At 30.2% G+C, this 26,355-nt stretch overlaps 1 protein-coding gene across 5 annotated transcripts; it reads right to left on the bottom strand.

Annotated features, from left to right (window-relative positions):
* Positions 1-11,228: 11,228 nt before the first annotated feature.
* LOC110607246 (TORTIFOLIA1-like protein 2) lies at positions 11,229-19,074 on the bottom strand. 5 transcript variants are annotated; one of them, XM_043952368.1, is made up of 10 exons: positions 18,903-19,053; positions 18,747-18,805; positions 18,579-18,632; positions 17,773-18,504; positions 16,778-16,972; positions 16,583-16,685; positions 15,037-15,695; positions 13,542-14,240; positions 12,457-12,622; positions 11,229-11,527 (listed from the first exon to the last, which is right to left on the bottom strand). In XM_043952368.1, the coding sequence occupies exons 4-10, from the start codon at positions 18,421-18,423 to the stop codon at positions 11,511-11,513; spliced, it is 2,490 nt and encodes an 829-aa protein (XP_043808303.1). In that variant the 5' UTR covers positions 18,424-18,504; positions 18,579-18,632; positions 18,747-18,805; positions 18,903-19,053; the 3' UTR covers positions 11,229-11,510. The 5 variants fall into 5 exon arrangements, with proteins under 5 accessions (XP_043808303.1, XP_043808300.1, XP_021602029.1 ...); XM_043952365.1 differs by having other exon boundaries at positions 18,872-19,027; XM_021746337.2 differs by having other exon boundaries at positions 17,773-18,632; positions 18,903-19,074.
* Between the last annotated feature and the right edge of the window lie 7,281 nt (positions 19,075-26,355).

Here is a 26,355-nt window from a genome sequence, read left to right as displayed (position 1 = left end):
GAGTTCCACAGACTTATGAGTGAGGGATTACAGTTGGAGTTGTCTGGCACAGGTGCCTTAGTGGCTCAGATGAGAGTGACACCCGTGTTTCTGGAGCAGGTAGCTCAGAAACAGCATGAGGACCCAGAGTTGGTCAGGATAGCCAGAACGGTTCAGTCAGGCCAGAGTAATGAGTTCAAGTTTGATGATAAGGGGATCCTCCGCTACGGGAACAGATTATGTGTGCCAGATGACATTGGTCTGAAGGGAGATATTATGGGGGAAGCCCATAATACCAGGTATAGTGTTCACCCTGGAGCCACCAAGATGTATCAGGATCTGAAGAGAGTGTATTGGTGGCCAGCTATGAAGAAGGACGTGGCACTGTTCGTGTCAGCCTGCGATGTATGTCAGAGGGTGAAACTAGAGCATCAGAAGTCGGCTGGAATGCTTAACCCGCTACCTATTCCAGAATGGAAATGGGAGAACATAGCTATGGACTTCGTAGTGGGGTTACCGGCGACGTCCAACAGATTAGACTCCATATGGGTGATTGTGGACAGACTCACCAAATCTGCTCACTTCATCCCTGTCAGGAGTGGCTACTCTGTGGATAAGTTGGCGCAGGTGTATGTAGATGAGATTGTCAGACTGCATGGGGTCCCGGTATCTATAGTGTCAGATAGAGGGCCCCAGTTCACCTCCAGGTTTTGGCGGAGTCTGCAGAACGCTATGGGTACCAGATTAGACTTCAGTACTGCCTTCCACCCACAGACAGACGGACAGTCAGAGAGGACCATCCAGACAATAGAGGATATGTTCAGAATGTGTGTGCTAGATTTTGGCGGTTCTTGGAGGCAGCATCTACCTTTGGTGGAGTTTGCCTACAATAACAGCTATCATGCTAGCATAGGGATGGCTCCATATGAAGCTTTGTATGGGAGGAAGTGCAGATCACCTATCTGCTGGGAGGAAGTAGGAGAGAGGACTCTTGCGGGTCCGGAGTTAGTAGAGCTTACCAGCAGGGTGGTACCCATAATCAGAGAGAGGATCAAGACTGCTGCTAGTCGGCAGAAGAGTTATGCAGATATCCGCAGAAGACAGCTAGAGTTTCAGGAGGGGGATTTGGTTTTGCTCAAGGTGTCTCCTATGAAAGGAGTGGTTCGGTTTGGGAAGAAGGGTAAGTTAGCTCCACGGTACATCGGTCCTTTCGAGGTGCTTCAGAGGGTCGGTAATGTGTCGTACAAGCTAGACTTGCCTGCTTCGATGGAGAGAATCCATCCGGTTTTCCATGTTTCTCTGTTACGGAAGTACGTGTCAGATCCGAGCAAGGTTCTTAGTGAGCCTGATGTAGAGATCCAAGAGGATCTCACCTATGTAGAGCAGCCAGTGCGGATTCTTGACACTCAGATCAGAAAGTTAAGAAACAAGGAAATCCCAATGGTGAAAGTCCTTTGGAACCACCACAACATAGAAGAATGCACTTGGGAGACACGGGAGTCTATGCTCCAGCAATACCCCCATCTGTTTTGAGGTGAGTGTTAGTTGTTCTATGTGTTGCATGTATGATATATTGTATGCTATGTTGTATGTTATGATTGATGCCATGCTTTGTATGTTAGTTGAGGAACATTCGGGGACGAATGTTCTTAAGGGGGGGAGAATGTAATACCCGGCTAGACTCCGGTATCGGAATCCCTACCGTCCGGTGGGACCACGGATGTCGGAAACCTCTAGAAGGGTAAAACTATGATTTTATGAAATGTTTTCATGTATTTCATGTTTTTAAGTAAGAAATTAAATGAGTTTTTGCATGAAAAATCTTTGGAGGAAAACCCAGGTTCGGCCGCCGAACTTTGAGGTTCGGCCGCCGAACATGCATGCTTTCGGAGGGACTTTAGGCGCCCGAAAATTTTGAGTGAGGGAAATGCAGGTTCGGCCGCCGAACTCCAAGTTCGGCCGCCGAACCTTGCATGCATGCGGAGGCACTTTCGGCCCCCGAACGTGGCCTGGCCAGCCACCTATAAAAAGGGGCACTTAGCCGAAATGGGAGAGTTTTCTCCCATTTTCAGCCACAGCAAGCTTCCGACCTCCCTCTCCCAAATCTTGTGTTTTTCCTTCAATCCCCACCATTTTCTTTGAGTTTTAAGGTTCCACAAAAGTTTTTGAGTGTTTTTAAGCAAGTTTGCAGCTTGGAAGTCTTGGAGCTAAATCCCTCCATTTTCCGAGCTAGGGTCGTTCTTCCTCTCGATCTTCAAGAGGTAAGCTTCGATCTATGCTTCTTTTATGTTTTATGAAAGTTTTATGCAAGTTGATGGGGTAGAATGCATGTTTAGGCTTGTTGTTAGGTTTATGGGTTTATGTTGTGATTTGAACAATGTATGTTGGAAATGTGTTGTTTGAAGTGTTGTAGTTGGGGTATATTATAGTTTGAGACCCCTAGGTGTGATGTATGATGTGTATGCATGTGTAGAAACAAGTTTATGCATGTTTTGAGGCGTTTTGGAGGCTGTGGACACAAGGGAGCCAAGTTTCTGCCCTTCGGCAGAAACTCAGGTTCGGCCGCCGAAGTGACTTTCGGCCGCCGAACCCCCTTGTGGAGGCAGTTTCGGCTGCCGAAGCCTGCCCCCGAAACTCAAGTTTCGTCTCTGTCTGGGAGGTTCGGCCGCCGAAAGTGCCGCCGAACCTGCATGACTTTCGGCTGCAGAGGGACTTTCGGCCGCCGAACCTGCCGCCGAAAGTGCCCTGTTCAGCCATTTCTTACATGTTTTCATGTGATGTTTTCAGGATGTTTTAGGGGGTTTTTGGGGAGTATTTTAGAGTCATATTCATGTATGTTTGGTCCCTCATTTGAGTCCACCTGTGTAGGTTCGGACCCGAGGAACCGAGACCCCCAGCAGTGAGCCAGCTGCTTCAGAGTCTCTTCAGAGCTAGCCAGAGGTGAGTGGAATAAACTTTAAGTTTTAAAGCAAAATAATGAAATGTTTTAGCATGATTCACGCATCATGAATGCCATGAGATATATTAGGTTGTTTGCATTAGAATTCACGAATATGTTGCATTGCATACCTTGTTGTTGATGTGGATGAATGTTGAATGATCCATTAGCCCTTGTATGTCATGATAGCCTATGTGAGTCCAGGTGTGCCTGCTACGGCTCTACGCCCCTGGCACTATGACTGATTATGGAAGTCCGGGTGTGCCTGCTACGGCTCTACACCCCCGGCATGTATAAGTAAGAAAGATAAGGGCTAAATGGTGACAAGTTCATCCTTGTTGTGAAATGTTTGTGTTATGGCGCATACATGAAAGCATGATTTAAATTTATGTTTTATTATTCTGCTCACTGGGCTCTAGTAGCTTACCCCACTCCCTTTATCCCCAGAGTTGCAGGTACATGATAGATCAGGAAGTCGGCTAGAGTGAAGTCAGTCATGTATGTTGTAATAGATAGTAGTGGACATGACTATGATGTAATGAGTAATTATGACCATGTAATGTAATGAATGATTTGATGATGTATTGAGGATTATAGTAGTGCTTGACCTAGAGTTGTGTGAATCCCCATTATGTACAGAGTGTTTAATGAGTAATGATGTTAATGACCATGATTATCCAAGCTGATATGTATGATGATGATACCCCATTGGAGTATTTGATGAGGACTCCAGTGTGGGGTTTATGTATGATTTTGTGCATGCACAGGTTTTGCTTGGATAAGAGAAAAGAAAAATTTTTACAGATTATGTATATGTTGTTATGTATGGGATTCCACAGGTTTACAGGAGATATGTAGGCTTGCTACGGGTCCCGGCGGCCTTAAGCCGATCTGGATCCTAGCGCCGGTAACGGGTCGGATTTCCGGGTCGTTACAGAAATAGTTTCATCTTTCAACAGTTGCTTAATAATATTGTCTTGGACGAATATGTCTATTCTTATCGTTGAAAGTTTAATTCATTGCAATGGCTATTACCGCTTGGCTATCATAATGCATTGATACAGATGGTGTTGATTTTATTCCTAATAGAATATTTACTAAGAAATTTCTTAGCCACTCAGCTTCAGTTCCAGCAAATTTCAGAGCAATAAACTTTGTCTCTATAGTGGATTTAGCAATGATAGTTTATTTGGTTGATTTCTATATAATTACATCACCTCCTAAAGTGAATATATATCCACTAGTAGATTTTATCTCATCTGAATCTGAAATCCAATTAACATTACTGTACCCTTCTAATACAGCGAGAAATCCACTATATAAGATACCATAGTTCATGGTACCTCTCAAATATTTTATTAGTCTAACTAATGCAGTCCAATGATCATTATTGGGATTATGTGTATACCTACTCAATCTACATACAATATAAGTTATATCAAGTCGTAAAAAAATTATTAAATATAACGAACTCGTAATGATCTGTGCATATTCAGATTAGTAACAAAGTGACCTCTATTTTTTCTTTAATTGAGAGTTAGGATCATAAGAAGTACTCACTGGTTTGACATTGAAATGTGCAAACTTTCTTAGAAGTTTATCAACGTAATGCTCTTGTGATAGCATTATACTATCATTCTTTCTTATGATTGTAACAGCTAAAATCACTTTTGTTTCACCCATATCTTTTATATCAAATTTAGAGGTAATGAATGTTTTTGTTTTACAAACTATATCATAACTGGTATAAAAAATAAGCATATCATCTACATATAAATAAATAATCACAAATTCACCATTTATTCGTTTTGTATATACACACTTATCAACTTCAATAGAGGAAAAATCATCATTTAATAAAACTTTGTCAAATTTCTCATGCCACTATTTGGGTGCGTGTTTTAAACCATATAAGGATTTGAGAAGTTTACAAACTTTATTTTCTTGACAAAAAATAACACAACCATCAGATTATACCATATAAATTTCTTTTTTCAAGTATCTATTTTAAAAAATTTATTTTAATATCCATTTGATGAATAATAAATTTATGTATAGAGGTTAAAGCAATTAATACTCTAATAAAAGAAATTCTAACTACAGGGACAAAGGTGTTAAAATAATCTATATCTTATTTTTTAGAAAAACTTTTTACCTCTAATTTTACTTTTTTAATTTTACTTTATACTTTTCAATTGATCCATCTGGGTTATATTTTCTTTTAAAAATCTATTTACAGCCAATAAATTTAGCTCCTGGAGGCAAGCTTACTAAAGTCCAAGTATTATTTTAAGTAATAAAATCAATTTCAGTTTTAATTACTTCTTTTCAGAAAGGAGCTTCAAAAAAAATTAATAGCATTAGAAAAATTTACAGGTTCATTTTTAACAAGATAAATGTAGAACTTATTTCCAAAATAACACTTTTTTCTTTATCTTTTACTTCTTCTTAAATCTTTATTATTATTTTTAAAACCATTTTCATAAATATCTTCATTAGGTACATTAGAAATTTTCTCAACTTTTAAAGGGAAAATACATTCAAAAAAATTCAGTATTTTTTTTATCTCAATTGTAGTATTATAATTAAGCATATTATTTTTCAAAATACGAAATCTATATACAGCACTATATTCAGCATAATCTATAAACATGCAATCAGAATTTTTAAACCTATTTTTCGTTTCTTAGGGTCAGGAAGAATTATTTTAGCTAGACACTCTCACACTATTAAATATTTTAAGTTAGGTGTATAATATTTCAAAAACTTATAGGGTGTTTTACCAGTTTTCTTATAGAGTTTCCTATTTTGTATATAACAAGCAGATAATAAAGTTTTTCCCAAAAGTTATTAGGTGAAGAGAAACTTATTAATAAAGCATTCATCATTTTTTTTTAATGTTTTTTTTCCTTCCGTTACTCCATTAGATTCAGGTGAATAAAGCGGAATAAATTCATGAATTATTCCTTTTTTTTCACAAAAGTCATTAAATAAGATATATTCACATCTCTATCTGATTTGATCTAATCCTTTTTATTTTCCTATTTACTTGATTTTCTACTTCAGTTTTATATATTTGAAAAATATCAAAGATTTCATCTTTATTTCTAATCAAATATACTTTAGTATATCTAGAATAGTCATCAATAAAAATTACATAATATTTTTTACCGCCTCTAGTCATAGTTTATTTTAAATCCTCCAAGTCTGTGTGTATTAAGCTAAGCAGTTCAAATTCTCTATGTGTAGTTGAATATGATTTTTTTGCTAACTTAGATTCTGTACAAATCTCATATTTATTTAAACATATATTACTAATACTAGATATTATACCAAGATATTGTATTTTTCTAATTTAAGAAACACTAACATATTCTAATCTAGCACGCCATAAATCAAAAGAATCAAGCAAGTAAGCAAAAGAAGATGCATTTTCATTCAATATTGCAGAAATATTGAGAATAAAGAGTCCCTAATTACAATAACATTTTTTTCAACAAAAATACCATTTTTAGTCAGTACAATTTTGTCTGACTCAAAAGACATTTTAATCCTAACTTTTCCCAATAGAGTTACAGAAATTAAATTAGCTCTTATGTTAGGTACATGAAGAACTTCATTAAGTATCAAGGTCTTGCCAGATGTGAGTTTAAAAAGAACTTTCCCTTTACCAAGGATATTTGCAGTTCTAGAATCACCTAAATACTCATGTTCCTCTCCTTCCCACACAGTAGTGTAGGAGGTATATACATTTTCTATTTGTACAGATATACCTAGTAGCACCAGAGTCTACTACCCATTCTTGCACATTAACCACACAAAAAGTTTAAGAAATGACTGCAACAATAATGTGATCTCCTTCAACTAAATTTACTTTTGATTTAAAAGAATTGTCATTTATCACTCTTTCCTGCACTGATGTGCATGTTGACCCAACTTACCACATACAAAATAATGTCATCTCTTTTTAAAGGTGAAATTATTAGACTTAGGTTTGTAATAAGGTTTTTTATTCTCGTACTTGTTATTTAATTTGCACGTTTTTCCTTGTACAAGATTTGTTTTTATAGCTAGCTCTTTTCCTTTTGTAGCTTTGAGTTCCCTCCTATTTGTATCTTCAATGATGACAGTGTCAATTGCTTATGCTTGTATTTCAATTATTACTTGTAGTCACTTCAAGAATTTGGTAATTTTTCTATTAGCAATCCAACCACAAATTCATTGTATAGAATGATGCTTTCAGCTCTAAGATCCTTCAGAAGTTTATGGTACTCATTGATTTACATTTTGATGTCTTTTTTTCAATCATTTTCCATTTATAAAAATTGCCAATTATAACTTTTTGTTTTCGAGCATCCTCAGTAGTATATTTCAGGTTCATTGAATCTCATATTTCTTTGCTTCTTTGTAGGAATAATAGATATTAAAAAGATCATTAGAAAGAGTACTCATAATTGTATACCTACATACCTTATTAGAATAGGCCAAGATTTCAGGCAACTTTGGATCAACAGTAGGAGCAGGTTTTGATTCTGTGAGTGCTAAAACTACGCCATGCATGTTAAGTATTGAAAAAAAAAAATTCTTTCTTGCCATCTCTTAAAATTCCAATCCAAGAAGACTTCAATCTTGGAGATGTCAGGAAAAAGGTTTGGTATATGGAATAGTAGGCAAAAGTGATCCACCATTTGCAGCAGCAGGAAGATTGTTTGGCACAACAGAACTAGAGACAATAACAATGTCATTCGAAGCAGGAACGTTTGATTCTATTTTTTTTTTAAGTCTATAATCCTTAAGATTGTTAGAAGTGGAAATAGAAAAAAGTAGCCTGAGTTGTGCGTTGCACTATCCTTAAGGATTATTTAGTAACCCTCCAGGATTAAACAGATTAAGGATCAGAACAGTAAGAGATTATTTTAATGTAATCCAGCAGAACACAGAAAGGTAGAGAGAACAGGAGAGTAGATAAAGACAATTGCGTCTCTAAATTGTAAAAGTGAAATCTATTTATAGTTGAAAAAAAAGAGATATTAGAGCTATTTTAAAAAATCAGGAGAGTCAACAAACCGAAAATCTTTAATAAAAATCTCACAACTATAATTAATTTTAATTGATTAAAAGTAACCGTGTCCAGATAAGATTTAAAAAAATTAAATAAATGAAAAATAAAAATTTTATAACACTATTTATTTGCACACACAAGGAAAATGAATTAATAGTTTTAAACTAAAATTAGTTTTTCGGTTCAAACCCGTACGCGTGAGTCTTTTCTCTCTTATTTACTCTTTACAAGCCTAATAAAAAAAATCATTTATAAATAAAAAGAAATGTTTTGTAATTTTTTTAGGCGGGGAAAAAAGGCTTTAAGATAACACTTTTAACTCCAGCAATAACTTTAGAAATTGACTTTTGCCTCTCCATGCTGCCAAGTCATTCATTCTAGTCAGATTTTGTAAGTTTGAAAATTTTTGATACTATGAGCAGACATGAGTGTGACATGCTTTTGAATTTAAAGTAGAAATTCTGGGTATCGTTAGTTAGTTATGGAGACAATATTTATTGTTTGGAACTTATCTGTTAGGATATTTGCAAAAATATCTTAATCCGAACCTCAACTCGAATTCAATACTGATAATACTACAACTCAATTCAAATATATATGTTTTCATTTCAAAATTTTATATATTAATATTTAAAAATTTAAATTTAAATATTTTTTAGTAGAAATATTAATTTTTTGAAATATATATATATATATATATATGTTAAAAGCTGAATCCGTCATAATTATTAATTTTCAAATGTCAATTCGTTCCAAATTTAATCGTATACTAGCAAAATCAATTCTAATATGATTTAATTTGATTAGATATTTAAAAATAACACTTTTATTTTTATATATTAAAGTCAAACTTGTTATAATTATTAATTTTTTTAAACTCATTTCAAATCTAATTATATATTAGCAAAATCAATTTTAATATAATTTAATTAGATTAGGTATTTGAAAATAACCGGCCTATTTTCATTCCTATTTATTGTGTTACATGTTTTTCATTTTATATTTTGCAATATAAAATTCATGTTAATTTATTTCCAAGTAAATTACTATAAATCTTTAAATTTTTATGAAATTAACTAGTTTGTCTCTATTTCCAAGTTAGTCAATTAAAATATTTTTATATTTTATAAAATATTAACTCTTTAATTCATAAAATAAAAAAAAATAATTGCCTTAAATTATTTATACTATTTAGTCCCTACAATTTTAATTTTGTTTATTATTGTCTTATAAATTTTAAATATTCATATTATTAAGTCTTTTTGATCAAATCTGAAATAGGTTGACTAATAATTTATTTGAGAAAATGATTAAAAAATTTGATTTTACAAAATATAGAGATATTTAATTGAATAATTTTAAAATATAAATAAATTAATAAATTTTTAAAAAATTCAGGGACTTTATAATAATTCTCCCTTTATTTGATGCCTAGTTTAAAGTCTTGATTCCTTTGGATTGGAAGCTACTCTTTCAAAATGTATGCATTGGTTGGTTTACAAAATAACATGAAATAGTATGATAACGAAATAACACAAAAGAAGTTAGTCATTTCATAGCCCATGGAAATATCTACCCTTTTCATATTTAATTTGTAACATCCCCATCAAGAATTTAGCGGAGTATGAGAAAATGTATACTAGAAACTACTAAAAAACTTAATTATTTTGAATCGAATAAAATTGAATTCAAAAGTTATTTATATTAATTTTAATTAAATTGTTACTATTGATATTAGAACCATTTAAAATAAGAGATTATGCGAAATTAATAAGCAATAAAAAAATTTAAAATAAGAGATTATGCTAAACTAATAAGCTGTAAGAAAAAATTTAGTAATTATATTCGATGTAGTACAACAACGATACAATTAGAGTATATTAAAATTTAGTAGAAGACAATGGTACAACTCATATTAGAAATATAATAAAATATAAAATAATATATTATAATTTACTTAAAATTATTAATAATTTGAATTAACTATTTTGAACGAACAGTATATTTGGATCGGCCTATTACGTAATTTTATTTTTTGAATCATAAAGAATGGAAAATCTTAGAGAGAAAAACTATAGAAAGCTAAAGGAAAAACAATAAAAAAGAAAAGAACCTATGAAACAAGACTTGTGGTATCTATATTGCTAGCTTTACGAATTCCGGCTTCCTCCTCCCGCAGTTGTTCTGATAAATTTAGAAATAAGTGAGTTAGCACAGGAATCCCAAGTATCAGAAACAAGAAACCAAGGATCATAATTAGAACTCCAATGTGAAAAGCCCAGTCAGTATATTTGCTTGAATTTGTAGCAAGTTTAAACCCACTATGAATTGCACATAACAACATCACCATAGTAACCAAAGACCCAATAATTCTCAATATTACAGCATGTACATAGCTAGCTCTGCGACGAAACGTCTTCCTCACCTTGGCATTGGCTGCTGCTGCTGCTACTGTTGGCTCATTGTCCATATTCGCTGGATTTTCAAACCAAGGTAATGAAATGAATGTGAATATGGGATGATGATGAAGTGCTTGTTTGCGGTTATGGTGAAGAGATGAAGTGTTTGAAAAGAGATATCATGATTTCATGTGGAGGGGAAAATGGCTTAAAGCTTGAAGCTTCATGGTGGGGTAGAATGAATGATATTAAATTTGTGCTTATATTTTTGGATTCTTAATAGTAAATACTGTAAATTTTAGCAGTAAAATACATTCATGCCACTTTTTACACATAAGAGTCTGAATTCTTATTCCAAAAATGTATCTGATACTCTCTGACTCCTTATTAAAAACTCTCCAACTCATACTTAGATCTCAAATAATCTTCATTCTCACTCTCACTATCTGCTTCTCCATGATAATTACTTTTTTTTTTTTTTTTTGAAATAGGGGTTGGGGGAGTCAAACCTTAGACTTTTCAAGGTTACATAATGCATTAGTAAAAATTTATTCAAATTTTATGAGAAAAAATTTGCTGCTATTAAAGATAGAGTAAATCGTTATTTTGAGAAAGCCAATATGTTTTCATAAAATAATTGTACAAATATTTTTTTATAAAAGTAATAATTTATTTATATTTACTATTTAGTCAAAAATCAACAATTTCTATTCAAAAAATTTTAAATCAAACCGTATAGGTTTAGTTTAAAGATAATTTCAATTTCAAGTTTAATCGTAATGTAATAATTGAATTATTTCTTTTCCATTTTTAGTCCAGTTAGATTCAGAAATAGGAGGGAAGAAACCTATAGAGGTCTCAATTCTGATCCTATTCAGACCCGTAAACCTTTGATCAATTTTGTTGTTCAACTTAACCAAGCCAATCTCAAACCCAACCCAAACCAAACCAAACCGTGGTAGAGTCCACTTAGAGGCAAGATATTAAAGAAAATGCAACATAAAACAATCAGCCACATATTCATAATAAACTCCTTTTCTTCTCGGACATATCAAGAAAAAGGAAATTTACGAAGGCCAAAGAGTTGAACATCAATTGCATCAACAGTACACCTAATTGAAAAGTCTTCTGATTATTGGCCGCTACTGCCTGCAAGAGTAAATAGATTCTACTTAGTGCTAACAGTGTATAACTGTACAATACAAACAAACAACTTCTACATCTCTGTTTGTTTCACACAAGTCATCTTTTTCAAAAAAAAAAATTGCATTTTATGGCATTTAAGGCATCTAAGAAAATTTATCAATATAAAATACTTTCTTGATTAAAAAGGAAAATTAATTTATTTTTTAAGAAAAAATGACATTGAAAAATAATAAAAAACAACTTTTTTCTAAATTTGAAAATCTTATTAACACCACTAAACTTTGGATACTTATCAAACTCCATTTGCTACAAGTCCAGGTTTTTTATTATTACACTCAGTCATTAGATCTAATGCCCCATTTGGTTTGGATAAAAGCAAAGCTGGAATTGGAATGAAAATGAGTCTTTCTGCTCCTAGTCAGTGCAAGTTCACTATTCAAGTATGAGGTTCTAATTAAGTTTGTTGAATCCCACGTTGGTTGTGTTAAAAAGAGTAATGTACGCCTTATATGGGCCATAGACACTGCCCAAGGATGAATTAGGTCTTACTCAAATTTAACATAGCATTAGAGCCTCCTATTTAATGTTAAGTCTCTTATAAATATGTAACGCACCAGTAAAATTTTGAATGTGAGGAGTATTGAATCCCACATCAGTTATGAAAAGGAGTAATGTGCCCTTATATGGCCATAAACATTTCCTTGACTAGTTTTTGGAGTGAGTTAAGTCTAGACTCAAATTTAACAAAGTTTGTTCTAGAAAGTTCAGTTTTTCTAATTGAATTTGTAAGCCCCTTAAACATACAAGAGTGCCTTTGAAAGAAGAGCATGAATGCATTATGACCACTCAAAAGTTAAAAAAAAAAAAGTGAAAAATGCTAGGTTGGTTTAATAACTCTATGAAATGAAGATGCACAGATAGAGTTGTCTTACCCCACAGGTGGCACAATCTCATTGCAAGTTGAGTAATAGATCTTCTCTCAGCTGGATTAGAAAATTCCATGTTAAAAGCCTCCTGAATTGCTGACAAGAATTCCCTTCTTGCTTTAGCAGAGAGGACAAAGTAATCCGGTCCATGAATTGTGCTCAAGTCCACTACCTACAAGGAGCAAAATTTCCTCATTTCACTTGAAAATTTTACGTAACAAATGGTTCTAAAATGAAAGAAATAACCAATCTTATCATTCAATTCAAACAGATTAGATTGTTCCTGCTTTGCATGATTGAAAGATAAACAGAGCAATACTGCACAGCTAGGGAAATACAGTAACTGCATATTCATTCATGCCTTTCCATTCAAATAATAATAATAATAGTAGTAATTGATGGCAAACAAAGGTTCAAGCATTTGTCTATTTGCTATTACTAATGCAGAATCGCCAAAAAGAAACAGTGAAAATAAGGATCCCTTGTACAAGGGAATGTCAACAAAATATTATTGTTATATTATATGATATGCATTGCCTTCTACCAAAGGAATCAGGTGGGTCTAAAGATCATTGAGCAATTGAGAATTACATGTATCCCTACATCAGGTCGATCACTACAAATGCGCTGAAGTAAAGAAGATGGCAGATACTGTATGGTCTAATTACAATTCAGGGGTCTGAAAGATAGAATCCAATGTCCAGTCTTTCCATCAATTTTACATTTTTCCGGCATACTTCTTTTTAGCAAGTTAATTTACAAGCATATATGCAACTCTCCATAAGAAATTTATCAACAAATCTAGAATATGTCAGTTTCCAACGATGCATATAACTAACAATACTTGTTGATACTATTTTTAGATACTCTCACCAACTAAAGACCAAATACCCAGGATCTCCCTAACACACTCAAACTAATATATCAATTTGACAATTTCCAAAAATTATGGCTAGTTTCTGCAGAGTCTAGTTAATTATAGAAAAAATTACTACCAAGTATTAGATTGAGCATCCATGATATATAGATGATGAAGATACTTCAATTAAGTGGTGAAAAATATTAAACAAAATATGGAGTGCAGTACTTACCTGCTGCAACCAAGGGATTATAGAGTTCATAAATCTTTGTTCTAAGAAGTAAGATGCCAGAGTGCTCAGTATGTCACTGACAGTTTTGTGGGACAAACTTTCCAGTACAGGACCAGTTCTATCAAGAAGCTCAACTAGAACAAGTTCATCAACCGAATAAAGAGCTTCCACGTATGCAGAGTCAAGGTCTCCTTTGCATAGAAAACCTTTAACACGTTGCCACAGGCAATTGCTGTTCTCTGGACCAATTTCTCTTGCATTGGCACTTGAAACTGAAGCAAGGACAGCATCAACTTTTCTTGTGCAATTCCTATTTGATGCTCCATGTCCAGAGATATCCTGCATGTCCTTCATGGCATTCCTACTAGTCTTTACAGTAGGATTAATCCTCATCTCTGTGGCCTTTTTCAAATTGACTGATCTGCTTCTACCAGATGCATTTTCCTCCCAAATGTCAGAGTTCTTTGCTGAAAACAATGAAGGCTGTTTGTTGTGAATATCAACAGACGGCCTTGGTGAGGATGTTGAGAGTCTGGGAGAAGAAAAACTTTGGTTCTGCTTCATAAGTTTAGAGATTGCTGAATCAGAATGTCTCGCCCCATGCAGAAGTGCATGAGATATTCTATCAACTTCATGCTCTAAAACTGATACCTTAGACTTTAACATAGATAAGCCATCCATTATGCCAGTTGAAAATACCTGTAAATTAACTTGTTCCATTAGAAATAGGTCAAAAAGTTGTTAGAATGACAAGCCAAATAGGCTAGACATAAGAGATTTTCTTTTCAAAAAGCAAATTTAAAGTAAGATTTGAAATATGCTTTGTAGCAGAATAAACATTGAAATGAAAACACATTATAAAATTACCTAATGTTCGGGATCTTCAGAATTTGAACATACTAGTTCTCCAAATTAATTACTTTCTTACTACTGGTGTACTGCCAGCTAATGACCAAATAGAGGATGTTTGGCTTTATAATTTATTTGAAACTTACACATTCAAAATTTCAAAACAATGCTTAGTTAAAGTACTCATTGAAAATTTTAAACAATATTTAGTTAAAATACTTAAAAGTGACTGATAATAGTTGATATGTTTAGAATTAAATGAGAGCATTATAGTACCTTACATGGTCAAACCAACTTATAAGGTTAAAACTTACAAGCACCAAAACACAAAACCAGCGTCCTCCAGTTTATTTTTTTTAACTTAATCTTATAAAAACCCAAAGATAGTTATAAATAAATAATCAGTTTATTTTAAAGCTTATAAGCTAATATAACCAACTTATAAGCGGACATAGATAGCAAACTTTTTCTTGTGTTTTGAGCAGATAACAAATTATTAAAGAGCCCAGACTGCAGAAAGTCCATATGAATTGAGTTAAAGGTTGCAAGAATATGTCCATTGGATATATCACCATTTTTAGTAGTTTTGAAATGATGAAAAATCCTAAAGCGATACTACAAATTCCAAAATCATAGAAATACTTACCTGTAGCATTTCCATTAAACTTGAATGTTTGTTTTCAATCTCCAAAAGTTGTTTTTGAATGCAAGCCATTTCAGTGGCTACCTGTGAACAGCATCCATGCGAAGGTTGAAAACTATTCTCTGTGAGTGTAGAATCAAGACTTCCACGATCTCTAACCTTCGCAGAATGTGTTTGTTCCTCATTATTAATCACTTCAGCTGTGAACCGTCTATTTCTTCCGGTGGACCTTAGCAAGCCACCAGCCTCAATTGAGTCCTGAGAAACTGTCACAAACTTAGTCTCAAAGTTGTCAGAAACTAGGTTGGACACTGATGAACAATCTTGCTTGTCATCAACTGGTGCATATTCACAGCCATTATCTGGTATACTAGTGCTGTAAGAATTGATTCTTTCCAGAGTCTTGGTGACAGAACTACCCTCAGATTCCTCAGTACAAATATCTGCTAAAGAAACATTAAGGGATTTTGGGACTGCAATTTCAATTTGCCATTCATCTGCTTTGGGGTGCTGAGACTCCTGGTAATTTTGACATGATTTCTTCACAGATAAAGGAATCCTTCTTTTGGCCGAGTCTGTAACAACTCTATTTGGTGTAACATCCTTCCTCATAGAGTCGTTGGTACTGGTGATATCACTATATTCGCCTCTATAGAAATTATCTGTATGGAGTACTATGATAAGCTGATAGAAATGATTACATTAACAAAAAAACATGCTAATTAAGGAAGCATTGGAAGGATAAACGATAATCTAAAAAATATGGCCATCACAAGTGAGTATGTCACCAGCTAAGGTAGCAATTTATTTATTTTTTTTAGTTCAATTACATGATAAAATAACAATGCAGAGGTTTTTGCTTGTATCACATTCATGAATATTACATTAGAGTCATTAAAGGAGATGAAAATTGTTTTGGTTAATATTTTCCCCCCTTCTCATTTTTAAGTTCAAATGCTTATCCAGTATCCACAGAAGTTAACACTTAATTCCTTGAAGATTTATAAAGTATTTCTTCCAAAAAGCAGAAAAGTTTCTCCAGCCAAATGTATACAGGAAGATCATTTAAATTCATGTCAAATTGGGGATTCACAACCCAACGTCATTTATTGCAGTTTCCAGAATTAGTGGAGCTAATCAAGTGCATATCAAGCAATGAAAAAATGTTTTGCAAAAGTTCAAAAAATAACCAAGAGCTTTGACGTTCTCATGTGCTAGCGCATCTTAACCACCGAAGAGACTTCATCACCTTAAGTGCCATTAGCAAGGATACTTGGAATAATTGTACTATTCTTGCAACATAAAATGTCCGAATACTTTTTCATTTATGAACTATATCAGGTAGATTTGCATGTCTTGAAAAGCAACTTTACTCTGTATTTCTAGCAACTAGTTGTGTACTTTGAAAACCACTTGAATATCAAATTGTATTCACTATAGAAAAAAAAACAACAGAATACAATACTAAAGCAAAGATGAACAATGAACAAGTTTTATAAGAACCAAGTGAACGTATGACTTTATCAAGACCAATCATGAGCCAAAAAACCTTTAATTGAAGATCCAGTTTCCGAAGATTCAGGAGTATCAGGCCCTGGAAGACTTTTCCAGTACTGTAGAGCATGAAGTACTGTGTCCCTAACTGGTTTTACCTATGAAAAACACAAGAAGCATCTAACTGAATGCAAACACAATGATTCAATGAATTTCAATTCTCTGATATAATTATTAAATTAACCTCAACCTTGTCAAAACGGCATGACTCAAGAGAACTGATACAGGAACGCTTGAAAGATCCCAACCAAGATTGACCACTTGAAGCAATTTCTGCTAATGCTACAGAAGCTGCTTTGCGAGTGGTCCAGTCACTATTTCTGAGTGCTTCTTGGATGCTAGTCATTGCTGCAGATAGAACATTTTGTGATGGAGCACCCCCAGCCTGAAATAAAGAATGAAACAATACCATTATTCAAAAAAGTTGAGCTTATGACAAGAAACAAACCAATTCTTAAGTAATCACAATAGGCAAGGACGTAAAACTGATGCACAAAATAATTGAATGCTTATAACAGTACTTCTAACTTAATCATTTAGAATCTCAAACACTAATAAACAGAGTCTGTTATCAACTAAAAGAAGTGGAAATCAGTTTTCTTAAAATTCCACAAGATGCATGTACCTAAGGAAAAGTATGGCAAACTTAACTTAACCCCAAAACATGAATATGCAACTGAATTTTCTATGTTACTTCATCAGCAAAAAGCTAAATTAATTAATAGATAAAAGGTGGGAATGAGTACTACTCATGCTCTGAAGATCTGCATATTTTATTTAGTTGAAATACAAAGGTTAATAAAATCATATTTAGGTGATCTGATCTTTGTCTAGTTCAAAATCAAGTTCCAAAATAAAAATTGATTGAGAAAAGCAACGAATTCATGGTACAAATTTCAAATTACATTGACATAAATACTGACAAAGAGCTTGTATCATAGCAATGCATCTTAACCATCAGAAGAGACTGCATCACATTAATTGAAATGATGAACAAAAAAAATGCTTGGAATAGTTGTATATAAATCTACGGGCAGTGACATAAATCCACACTAAACATGCGTTGAGTATTCGGTTGGTAATGCAAGACAATTGCACAACAAATAAGGCTGATCATGCTAAGCCAAAATTAATGGACAATAACACCCAAGGAAAAATGAATTTTGGCTATGGTTTCAAAATGACCTGAATAATAATTCTATTCAACTCGATTACTGCTGGTTTTGCCATGAAGTGTGGATTCTTAAGCAATTTGACAGTTCGAGTCAACATCCGTTGCAAAATGGAAACTGGAGGATCATGGGTATTATCAATGACCCTTGCCAAGCTCAATGCTGAACCTGACTGCATTTGCTTATTCTGCTCACCCATAGCTTCAAAAAGAGGTCTCACCAAAGAAACAAAGACTCCACCTTTTGCATCTCCATGGTCACTCAACTTAGAAGCCAAAACACCCATAGTTTCCACACAAGCATCCCTCACAACAGAGTCCGGATCTCTAAGCCTCTTGACAATTGTAGCAACCATCTTAGCTACATGAGGCCCAAGAAGACTCCTGTGGAAATTCACCAGTACACCCATCAATCTAATGCATTCCTTTCGAACTGCGCTCTTCTGCTCCTTGTCTGTGTCCAAAATACAAGAAAGGAATGGAGAAATCCCATCTGGGGTCAAAGATTGAGCTATTTTCTCAAGATCATCAACACCTATTTGACATGTATCTCGATCTGCAAGCTTGCTTAGTGCAAGAACCACTTTGCTTCTTAACTCAAAAGTCGATTGTTGAACATTAAACCTAGAAGGTACTTTGGCTTTCGTTTGTGCCAGTGTCTTCATGCTGATATATAACTTGTGCAATATTCCAAACTCCAAAAATTTCTAACTTTGCAGAAAATTAAGAAAATATGTCCTTCAAATCTGGTAGCATGTTGTGAACGTGTTAAAAAGAGAAGGCATAATGCTTCACAGCATGAAATCCACCAGAACTCAACCTTCACAAAAGATGAACAAAATCGAAGAACTCGGTCCTTCACAATTCCAAAACCCTAAAAAAATTAAAAAGAGTAAACATCAGAGCTCCATATTTGCATATAACGAAGAAATTATTGTCTAAGTTGAGAACTAAAGCAGCTTTAAGTTCAAAACTCTCAGTAACTTACCCATAATGAAAGGGATGTGAACAACCTTCTAATATACTAAGCAGAATCCTCGAAATTACCTGAAGAAGAGACATTTTATTTTGTTAAGTAGACAGGTAAAAGAAAAATGTAAATGAAAGAGCGACCGCGAACACGTGGGGTTTTTTGTCTTCTTACATCGTGGATTTGCTTCCTTGCACTTTCCTCCATTTTCTCAGCAACCAAACAAAGGCTAAGCATCAATTTCAAAACCATAGAGAGAGGAAGAAGAAGAAGAAGAAGAAGAAGAAGGCAACATTGAAAAAGGGAATCTCTGAGCGTTTCGATAAAAAACAATTTCTGGTCTTCGGGAAGAGAGAGCTTTGCTTTGTATTCAAATTTCGCGCTTATGATAGCGTTTTGAATTTGCGAGAGCGTTGGGCTTTGATGACGTGGACCACTTCTTATTTGTTAATTTCAATAATAATTCTTAAAAATTCAATTAACTTGTCGTTATTTGTGAGAAGAATTATTAATAAGTCTTAGATTTTTTTGAAAGAAGAATTATTATTTAATTTTTATATTAGGAGTTGAGTTTTCACTTTTAAACAATACATTAAATCTGAAGTTTTAAAAGATTTATTGATTAATTTTTTATTAATTTTAATTATTATTATTTAGTGTTTATAATTTAAAAAAATTTATTAGTTAATTTTTATATATATAAAAAATTTATTAATCAGTTTTTATAAATAACGAAAAAATTAATTAATAAATTTTTTTTAAATGTTAAGAATTTTTTAATATATTTTTTTAAATAATAGATTATTAATAAAATTTTTTATAATATTAATTAATCTTATCTTATTTTAAAGAGGGAAGTACAAAAAGATATTTTATATTTGTATAGATTTTTCACTTTAAATTATATTATTTAATTTAGAATATGTGAAATTTTTTATTAAAAAAGGTTAAAAAAAATTATTTATCATTATAGCGTAGGAAAAAAATTCAACTAGCGTATTTTATAGATGTGGTAGTTTGATAAAAAAAAAATAAAAAAAAAAAAATACCTTACTGCACATTAAGGTATATTATATATATTTATATATATTAAAAGCTAATGTATATTATAATTTAATCCATACTTTTTAAATAACAAATCATTCGATTCTTAAATTTTTATTTTATTAATAAAATATACATTTTTTAAAATTTTTTATTAATTATAAAAAATAAATAAATTTTAAACTCATAATCTGAATTTTTAAAATTTTTAATATATATTAATATTATACATCTTTAACCTCTGAAATTTTTAATTTTTAATTTTTAATCTATATTAAGATATTTTATTATAGTTTCATATTAAATATTTTCTAAGTAAATTTGATACAACTCAATAAATTATTTTTTATAAAAGTTATATAATTTTTTAAAATATATTATAATAAATAAATATATAAAATAAAAATAAAATACATACACTTAAATTAAATTATTTATATTAAATGATAAAAAATATTTAATAAAATATTATTATAATAGGTGAAAAAATTTTATTTTGTTAATAAAACCGTTATTTCATTCAAATTTATTGGGAGATTTACAATTTAGTCTTTGAGTATTGCCATTATTAACAAATCAGTCCCTATATTTTTAGAAATTTATTAAAACGTCCTTATATTTTCTTTCCATCAACGAAATAGTCCTTTCGTTTATTTTTGCCGTTAAAAATATAGTAAAATATTAAATTACTCCCTTCTTTTCCTCATCCTCCTCCTCCTCCTTTTTTTTTCTTTATCAATTCTTCCTCCTTCTTCTGCTTCTGCTTTTGCTTCTGCTTCTGCTTATGCTTCTTCTTCTTCTGCTTCTTCTTCTTCTGCTTCTTCTTCTGCTGCTTCTTCACCTTCTCCTTCTTCTTCTTCTTTTTTTTTTATTCTCCTTCATCGTCATCATCTTCCTGTTCGTTTTTGAGGAGGAGAAGGAGGAGGAGGGACTATTTCGTTGACAGAAAGAAACAATAAAAACGTTTTAATATATGTGATAAAAGATATGGACTATTTTGTTGACAAAAAGAAATGATAATGATGTTTTATTATATATGAGAAAAGATAAGTTATAGAGAGGGACGATTTCGTTGACGAAAAGAAACGATAAGCAGTGACTATTTCGTTGACGAAAAGAAATAATAATAACGTTTTAATAGATATGAGAAAAGATATAGACTATTTCATTGACGGAAAAAAACGATAAGAATGTTTTAATAGATATGAAAAAAGATAAAAATATTTTAATAAATTTTTGAAAATGTAAGAACTGACTTGTTAATAATAACAATATCTAAGAATTAAATAAGAGTTTTTATTTGAGGGTAAAATTGGATTTTAAAAATTTTATCTATCCTCCTTTATCTAATTTTAATGGAAAAGAGAACGGAAGAATTATTTCGTTAACGGAAAGAAAAGATAAGGACGTTTTAATAAGTTTTTAAAAATACAGAGACTGACTTATTAATAATGGCAATACTCGAGAACTAAATTATAAATCTCCCATATTTATTATTTGACTATAATAATTTAATCATTTAAATTTTATTTTTTATAATAATTTAGCTCTTATAATTTAAAAAATTATATAAATTTTATAAAAATAAGTGTTACTTTAATAGTGTTGGAAAAATTATTAATATAAATTAAAAATTAATAAATTAGCGGTTAAGAATTTAAATTTAATTAATGAATAAAATATTTAATATAAAATTATTATAAAAATTTTAATATAAATTAAAATTTAAAATTTTAAAAATTTTGAAATTTATATAGGAGAAGAAATATTTAATATAAGATTATTATAAAATATTTTAATATATATTAAAAATTAAGAAAATTGGAGTTTGTTGCATGACTAATAGTAAATTTTAAAAAATATATATTTTATTAATAAAATAAAATTTTAAAAATAAAATTATTTATTATTTAAAATATAAATTAAATTATAAATTTTATTAAACTTCCAGGATTACAGTATAACTCAATTTTTAATATATATGTATATATATACCTTACCGCACGTTGTATGTGCGGTAAGGTATATTTTTTTATTTTTTATTTTTAATTTTTTATAAATTATGGCACTTTATAAATGGTGTAGTTAACTTTCTTTTTTTTTTTAAGAAAAAAAAAATCTACCGCTAAATTTCAGATTCGTCTTGATATGGAAATTAATAATTTAAGATTTTTTTTTTATTTTTTTATTTTCGTTGGACAAAAAGCTTTTTAATTTTATATTTAAATAGTATTTTATAGTATTATAATATTTATAAATAAGAATAATTTTTATATTTATATTAATATAGAGTTCATATTATAAATTATTATTTTAACATAAAATTAAATAATAGATCTCAAACTAAACCATAAATTTTTAAGTGAAAAATTATGAAATCACAAGTTTTTTTTTATATTTTTTATATTTTAAAACTATTTAATTAAAATATTTTTAAATTTTAAAATTAAATAATATATATAATAAATTATTTATGAGATTAAATAATATAAATATTTAAATGGTTAAATATTTTTAATATAATAAATAAAGAATTTGATTTTATAAATATAAAAACTTATATTTTAAATTAAAGTTTATTATTCAAAGAACTTTTAAAAAAATAATTTACCAAATTAATGTAAAATTTAAACTATTTACTAATACCAGCTTTTCAAGGGCATAGAAAACCCCATTACTATTTGGTGTTTTCTTAAGGTTATGAATCAAACAAGAAAATGCCAACCGTATGAACAATTATTGTTAGATGTTATAATCATGAATAATATATTTTATTAAAATTAATTATTTAATTTATAATCATTCAATTAAATTATTTATTTATTTTATAAAAATTTAAACTCTTTAATTTGTAAAGAATTAATTTATTTAATCTATCGAATAAATATAAAAAAAAATATATCATGTCATTTCATTTGATATGTTTTTTTATTTTAAGGTCTATTAATTTAATTTTATATTATAATATTTTATATTTTTAGTTTATAAAAAAAAGTTAGTAGATCCGATTTAATTAATTCATGTAATTTTAATTATTTACACTATTTATTAATTTGATCAGTCCAATAATATTAATTAACTATATTATTATTCATTCTCAGCAAGGTCTTATAACTTTAACTATTTATATTATGTGAAACAATGACTAAAAAAATTAATTTTATAAAATAAATGGATATTTTAGTTGTGTTCTAAAAAAATAAGAATTAATTAACTTAACTAATATTTATCTGATAGGTTAAATAAATTAATTTTTTAAAAATTAAATAGCTTAATTTTACAAAGTATATAAATAATTTAATTAAATGATTGTAAATTGTAGATTAAATAATTGATTTTGATAAAATATAGGGGCTTAATTATAATTTATTATTTTATTCATGATTATAACATCTACAATAATAGTTCACAAACAAGAAAATGTCAATTGTGTTGGCATTTTTTTTTATTTGGTTCATAAACTCAAGAAAACGTGGATAATATTGACATTTTCTATTCTCTAAAAAGACCGTTAATTTGTTGTGAAAATACCAATCAAATCGGCTGCTTTTGACACCTCATTATTTTGGTAAATAATTTAAAATTTACATTAATTTTATAAATTATTTTTAAATTAAGTTGGGGTGATTTAATTTTGTGTTAAAATAGTATAAGGTGTTATTGTAATATAAAATTAAATTATATATTTTAAAATAAATTATATATTTTAAAGTGAAAAATCAATAAAATCATATGTTTGTTTAGAACAGATAAGCAGATGCTCACGATCATATCAAAGAAATGGATGTTGGATAGGGGACATTTGCACAATCTATAGCTATAATCTTAAATTCATAGATTTCAAAAATTTTAACCTTGGATTTGAATAAAAGCTGGTTTTGTCTCACCCAACCTTGGATTTGATTTTTAGAAAAGTTTATTTTTAAATGATGCGAGCAGCTGTTTTGTAAACTTTTTATGACAAAAATACCCTCAATAAATTAATTATTTACTTTTATAGCACTATAAAAGTTTAGATTTGAAGTCCTAGCTCATATCTCTTCTCTCTCATTTTCAAGTTCCCTCTTCTAGCAATTTGTAGCAGCAACTTGAATATTATTTGAATAAATTTAACGCTACTTTCTTGAATATAACTTATTAAAGCCTAATGATTTTTCTCTATGTTTGCAAAAAATTACAGAATTAAATTTCTATACTTTATTTTTTACTCCCTTTTTAAGTTTAGTTATAAAAATATTAGACATTAATGTGGCTAAAACGAAATTGTGCTTTCATTAGTCAATCTGTAAGGAAAAAAAAAAGCAATGTGATTGACGCTTATAACAGTTAGTTCAACACTCAAATGATACTTTAAACTCAAGAATCGTTGTGTAAGAAAAGCGTATCTTGATTTTTGTATTCATCTGTTTTTATACTCTAAGAATATAGAGTTGATTATTACATCTCTTGAAAATCCGACTAGCATCAAGTTAGTGCATAAGGAATCTCGCGATTATAGGTGTAATGTGATCTATTGGATTGCGTTCTTTAATGGTAACTAGGAGATTTCATAATTATAAGTGTAATGGAGATCTGCTGGATTGCATTATCTAACGGTAACTTCTCATAAAATTTAGCTCTATAATTGAGAGGGTGAGTTTTGACGAAAAACTAAGACCTACATTATTTGGGTCTTCTTTTTCGCTAGTAAAATTAAATTGTCATATGACGCTATTTTCAAATGTGAACTCATAATCTGTTTTGAGCGATCGTTGTATTATATCATACATCTTTTATTTTTCATCGTAAATAATATTTATTTATATTTTTTTTATTAATGTTATAATAAAAAGTTTAGTGATCATATATCTTCAATGAAATTAACATATACCGATAACGGTTTATTTTTTTTAAAGAAATGACAGTTTATTTTTTATGCTTTAAATATTATAATAATTTAATCTATTATTTTAATTTATGTTTTTTAATTTAAATGAAAACTTTTTAATGTTGGCTTAATTATTAAGCATGAATTAATTATTATTATTAATTATTAATTATTAATTTTTAGATTGCAAAAGAAATGAAAAAGCAAAAACAAAATGTATCAAGTCAGTCGAATGAAAATACAACTATTAAAATAAAATGGCAATCAGCGATATTGAAAACTTTTGTAGTTAGTGCTCTTTTTAGTCATTTTACCTATAAAAGCACTTTAAATAATAATTTTAACTAAACACTTCATGCTATTTATTTTATTATTAGATAAATAAACGTTTTTTTTAAACAGTAATTTTGTGATAAACACTTTTTAAATTATCAACAACATAATTAATAACAATGCCAAACAAACCCTAAAAAGCCATACTTTCCTTTCTTTATTTTTTTTTAAAAATTTAAAAGATTTAGTTAAAAAATTATTGTATTGTCTTTCAAATTTTGTTAAGGGGCTTGGTCTCTTAAACTATAACAGTGGGATGTTGCTTGCCATTTTCTTAAAAAATATTAAAAAACAATGCGAGACCCTTGTTGTTTACAAAGTAAATTTTATTAATAATTATTATTTAATTATCTATTTGTGAAAAGAACAAGAGTATATTTGTACTTCTCAATTTTATAAAAAAAAAAGGTTCTCTAGCAGTCTATTTGTTAAACTATACCGTCTCAACTTTAGTTTGCAGACAGTGAAATTAAGTCGATTATAGTAAAAAGAAAAAAAAAACGTGAATTCAGATATGAAAGTGGGTAAAACTTTAAAAGTTTATAACAGAATTTTTTGAATAAAAAAATAAAAGAATAAAACTAAAATAAAATTTTAATTAATTATCGGAGAGAGATTCAGCTGAAAAGCTAACAAGGAATTTGAGGGAAGGATCCAGGGTTCAAGCAACGGGGGGGGGGGGGGGGGCCTTAGGGAGGAGTTGGGATTTGTTAAATGGGAGTTGGAATGTGAGAATGTGCTTCAAAAGGTGCCTTTGGAAACTGAGACTGCCAGTTTGGATGGAAAGCTTGAAGCCAGGATCAGTTTTCGAGGAAAGCTTTTGTCAGTCTGGATGTTTGCTCCATTTTTCTCGTCTCAATAGTTTTTGTGAAACTTCACAATTTTGCTATTATATCTGCTTAGTCGCTATTTTTGTTTAAAAATTTACTTATAATATAAATATAAATGATTAAATAATAGATCCATCAATATCATTAATTATATAGCATACACTTGGTTAAATAATCACAATATCTACTTTCGTATAGCATACGTTTAGTTAAATAATCACAATATTTACTTAATTTCACTTTCAAAAATTAAAGTGGGACGTCACAATGAGATATTTTGAAACAAGAGGCTTAAATAAGTTGAGGATAAGTTTATATATTAAAAAAAATAAAATAAAAGTAATTTTTTAATAAAAAATTTTAAAATAATATGCTAGTGTTAAAATAGTATTTATCGTTAGCAAATAACTGTAAGAGATATTAATATAAAAATTATATTATAAATTATTAATTTAATACAAATAAAATTAATAAAAGTGAACAAAACTATAAAACACTTTTTATACATTTTTTTAATTAATAATTATATTCTACTTAATTATATCAGTATTTT

The sequence above is a fragment of the Manihot esculenta genome, chromosome 2 (genome assembly GCF_001659605.2).
Source record: "Manihot esculenta cultivar AM560-2 chromosome 2, M.esculenta_v8, whole genome shotgun sequence".
Classification (NCBI taxonomy): domain Eukaryota; kingdom Viridiplantae; phylum Streptophyta; class Magnoliopsida; order Malpighiales; family Euphorbiaceae; genus Manihot; species Manihot esculenta.
The sequence above is the reverse complement of the archived record's forward strand: the minus strand, read 5'-3'. Positions and strand labels throughout refer to the sequence as shown.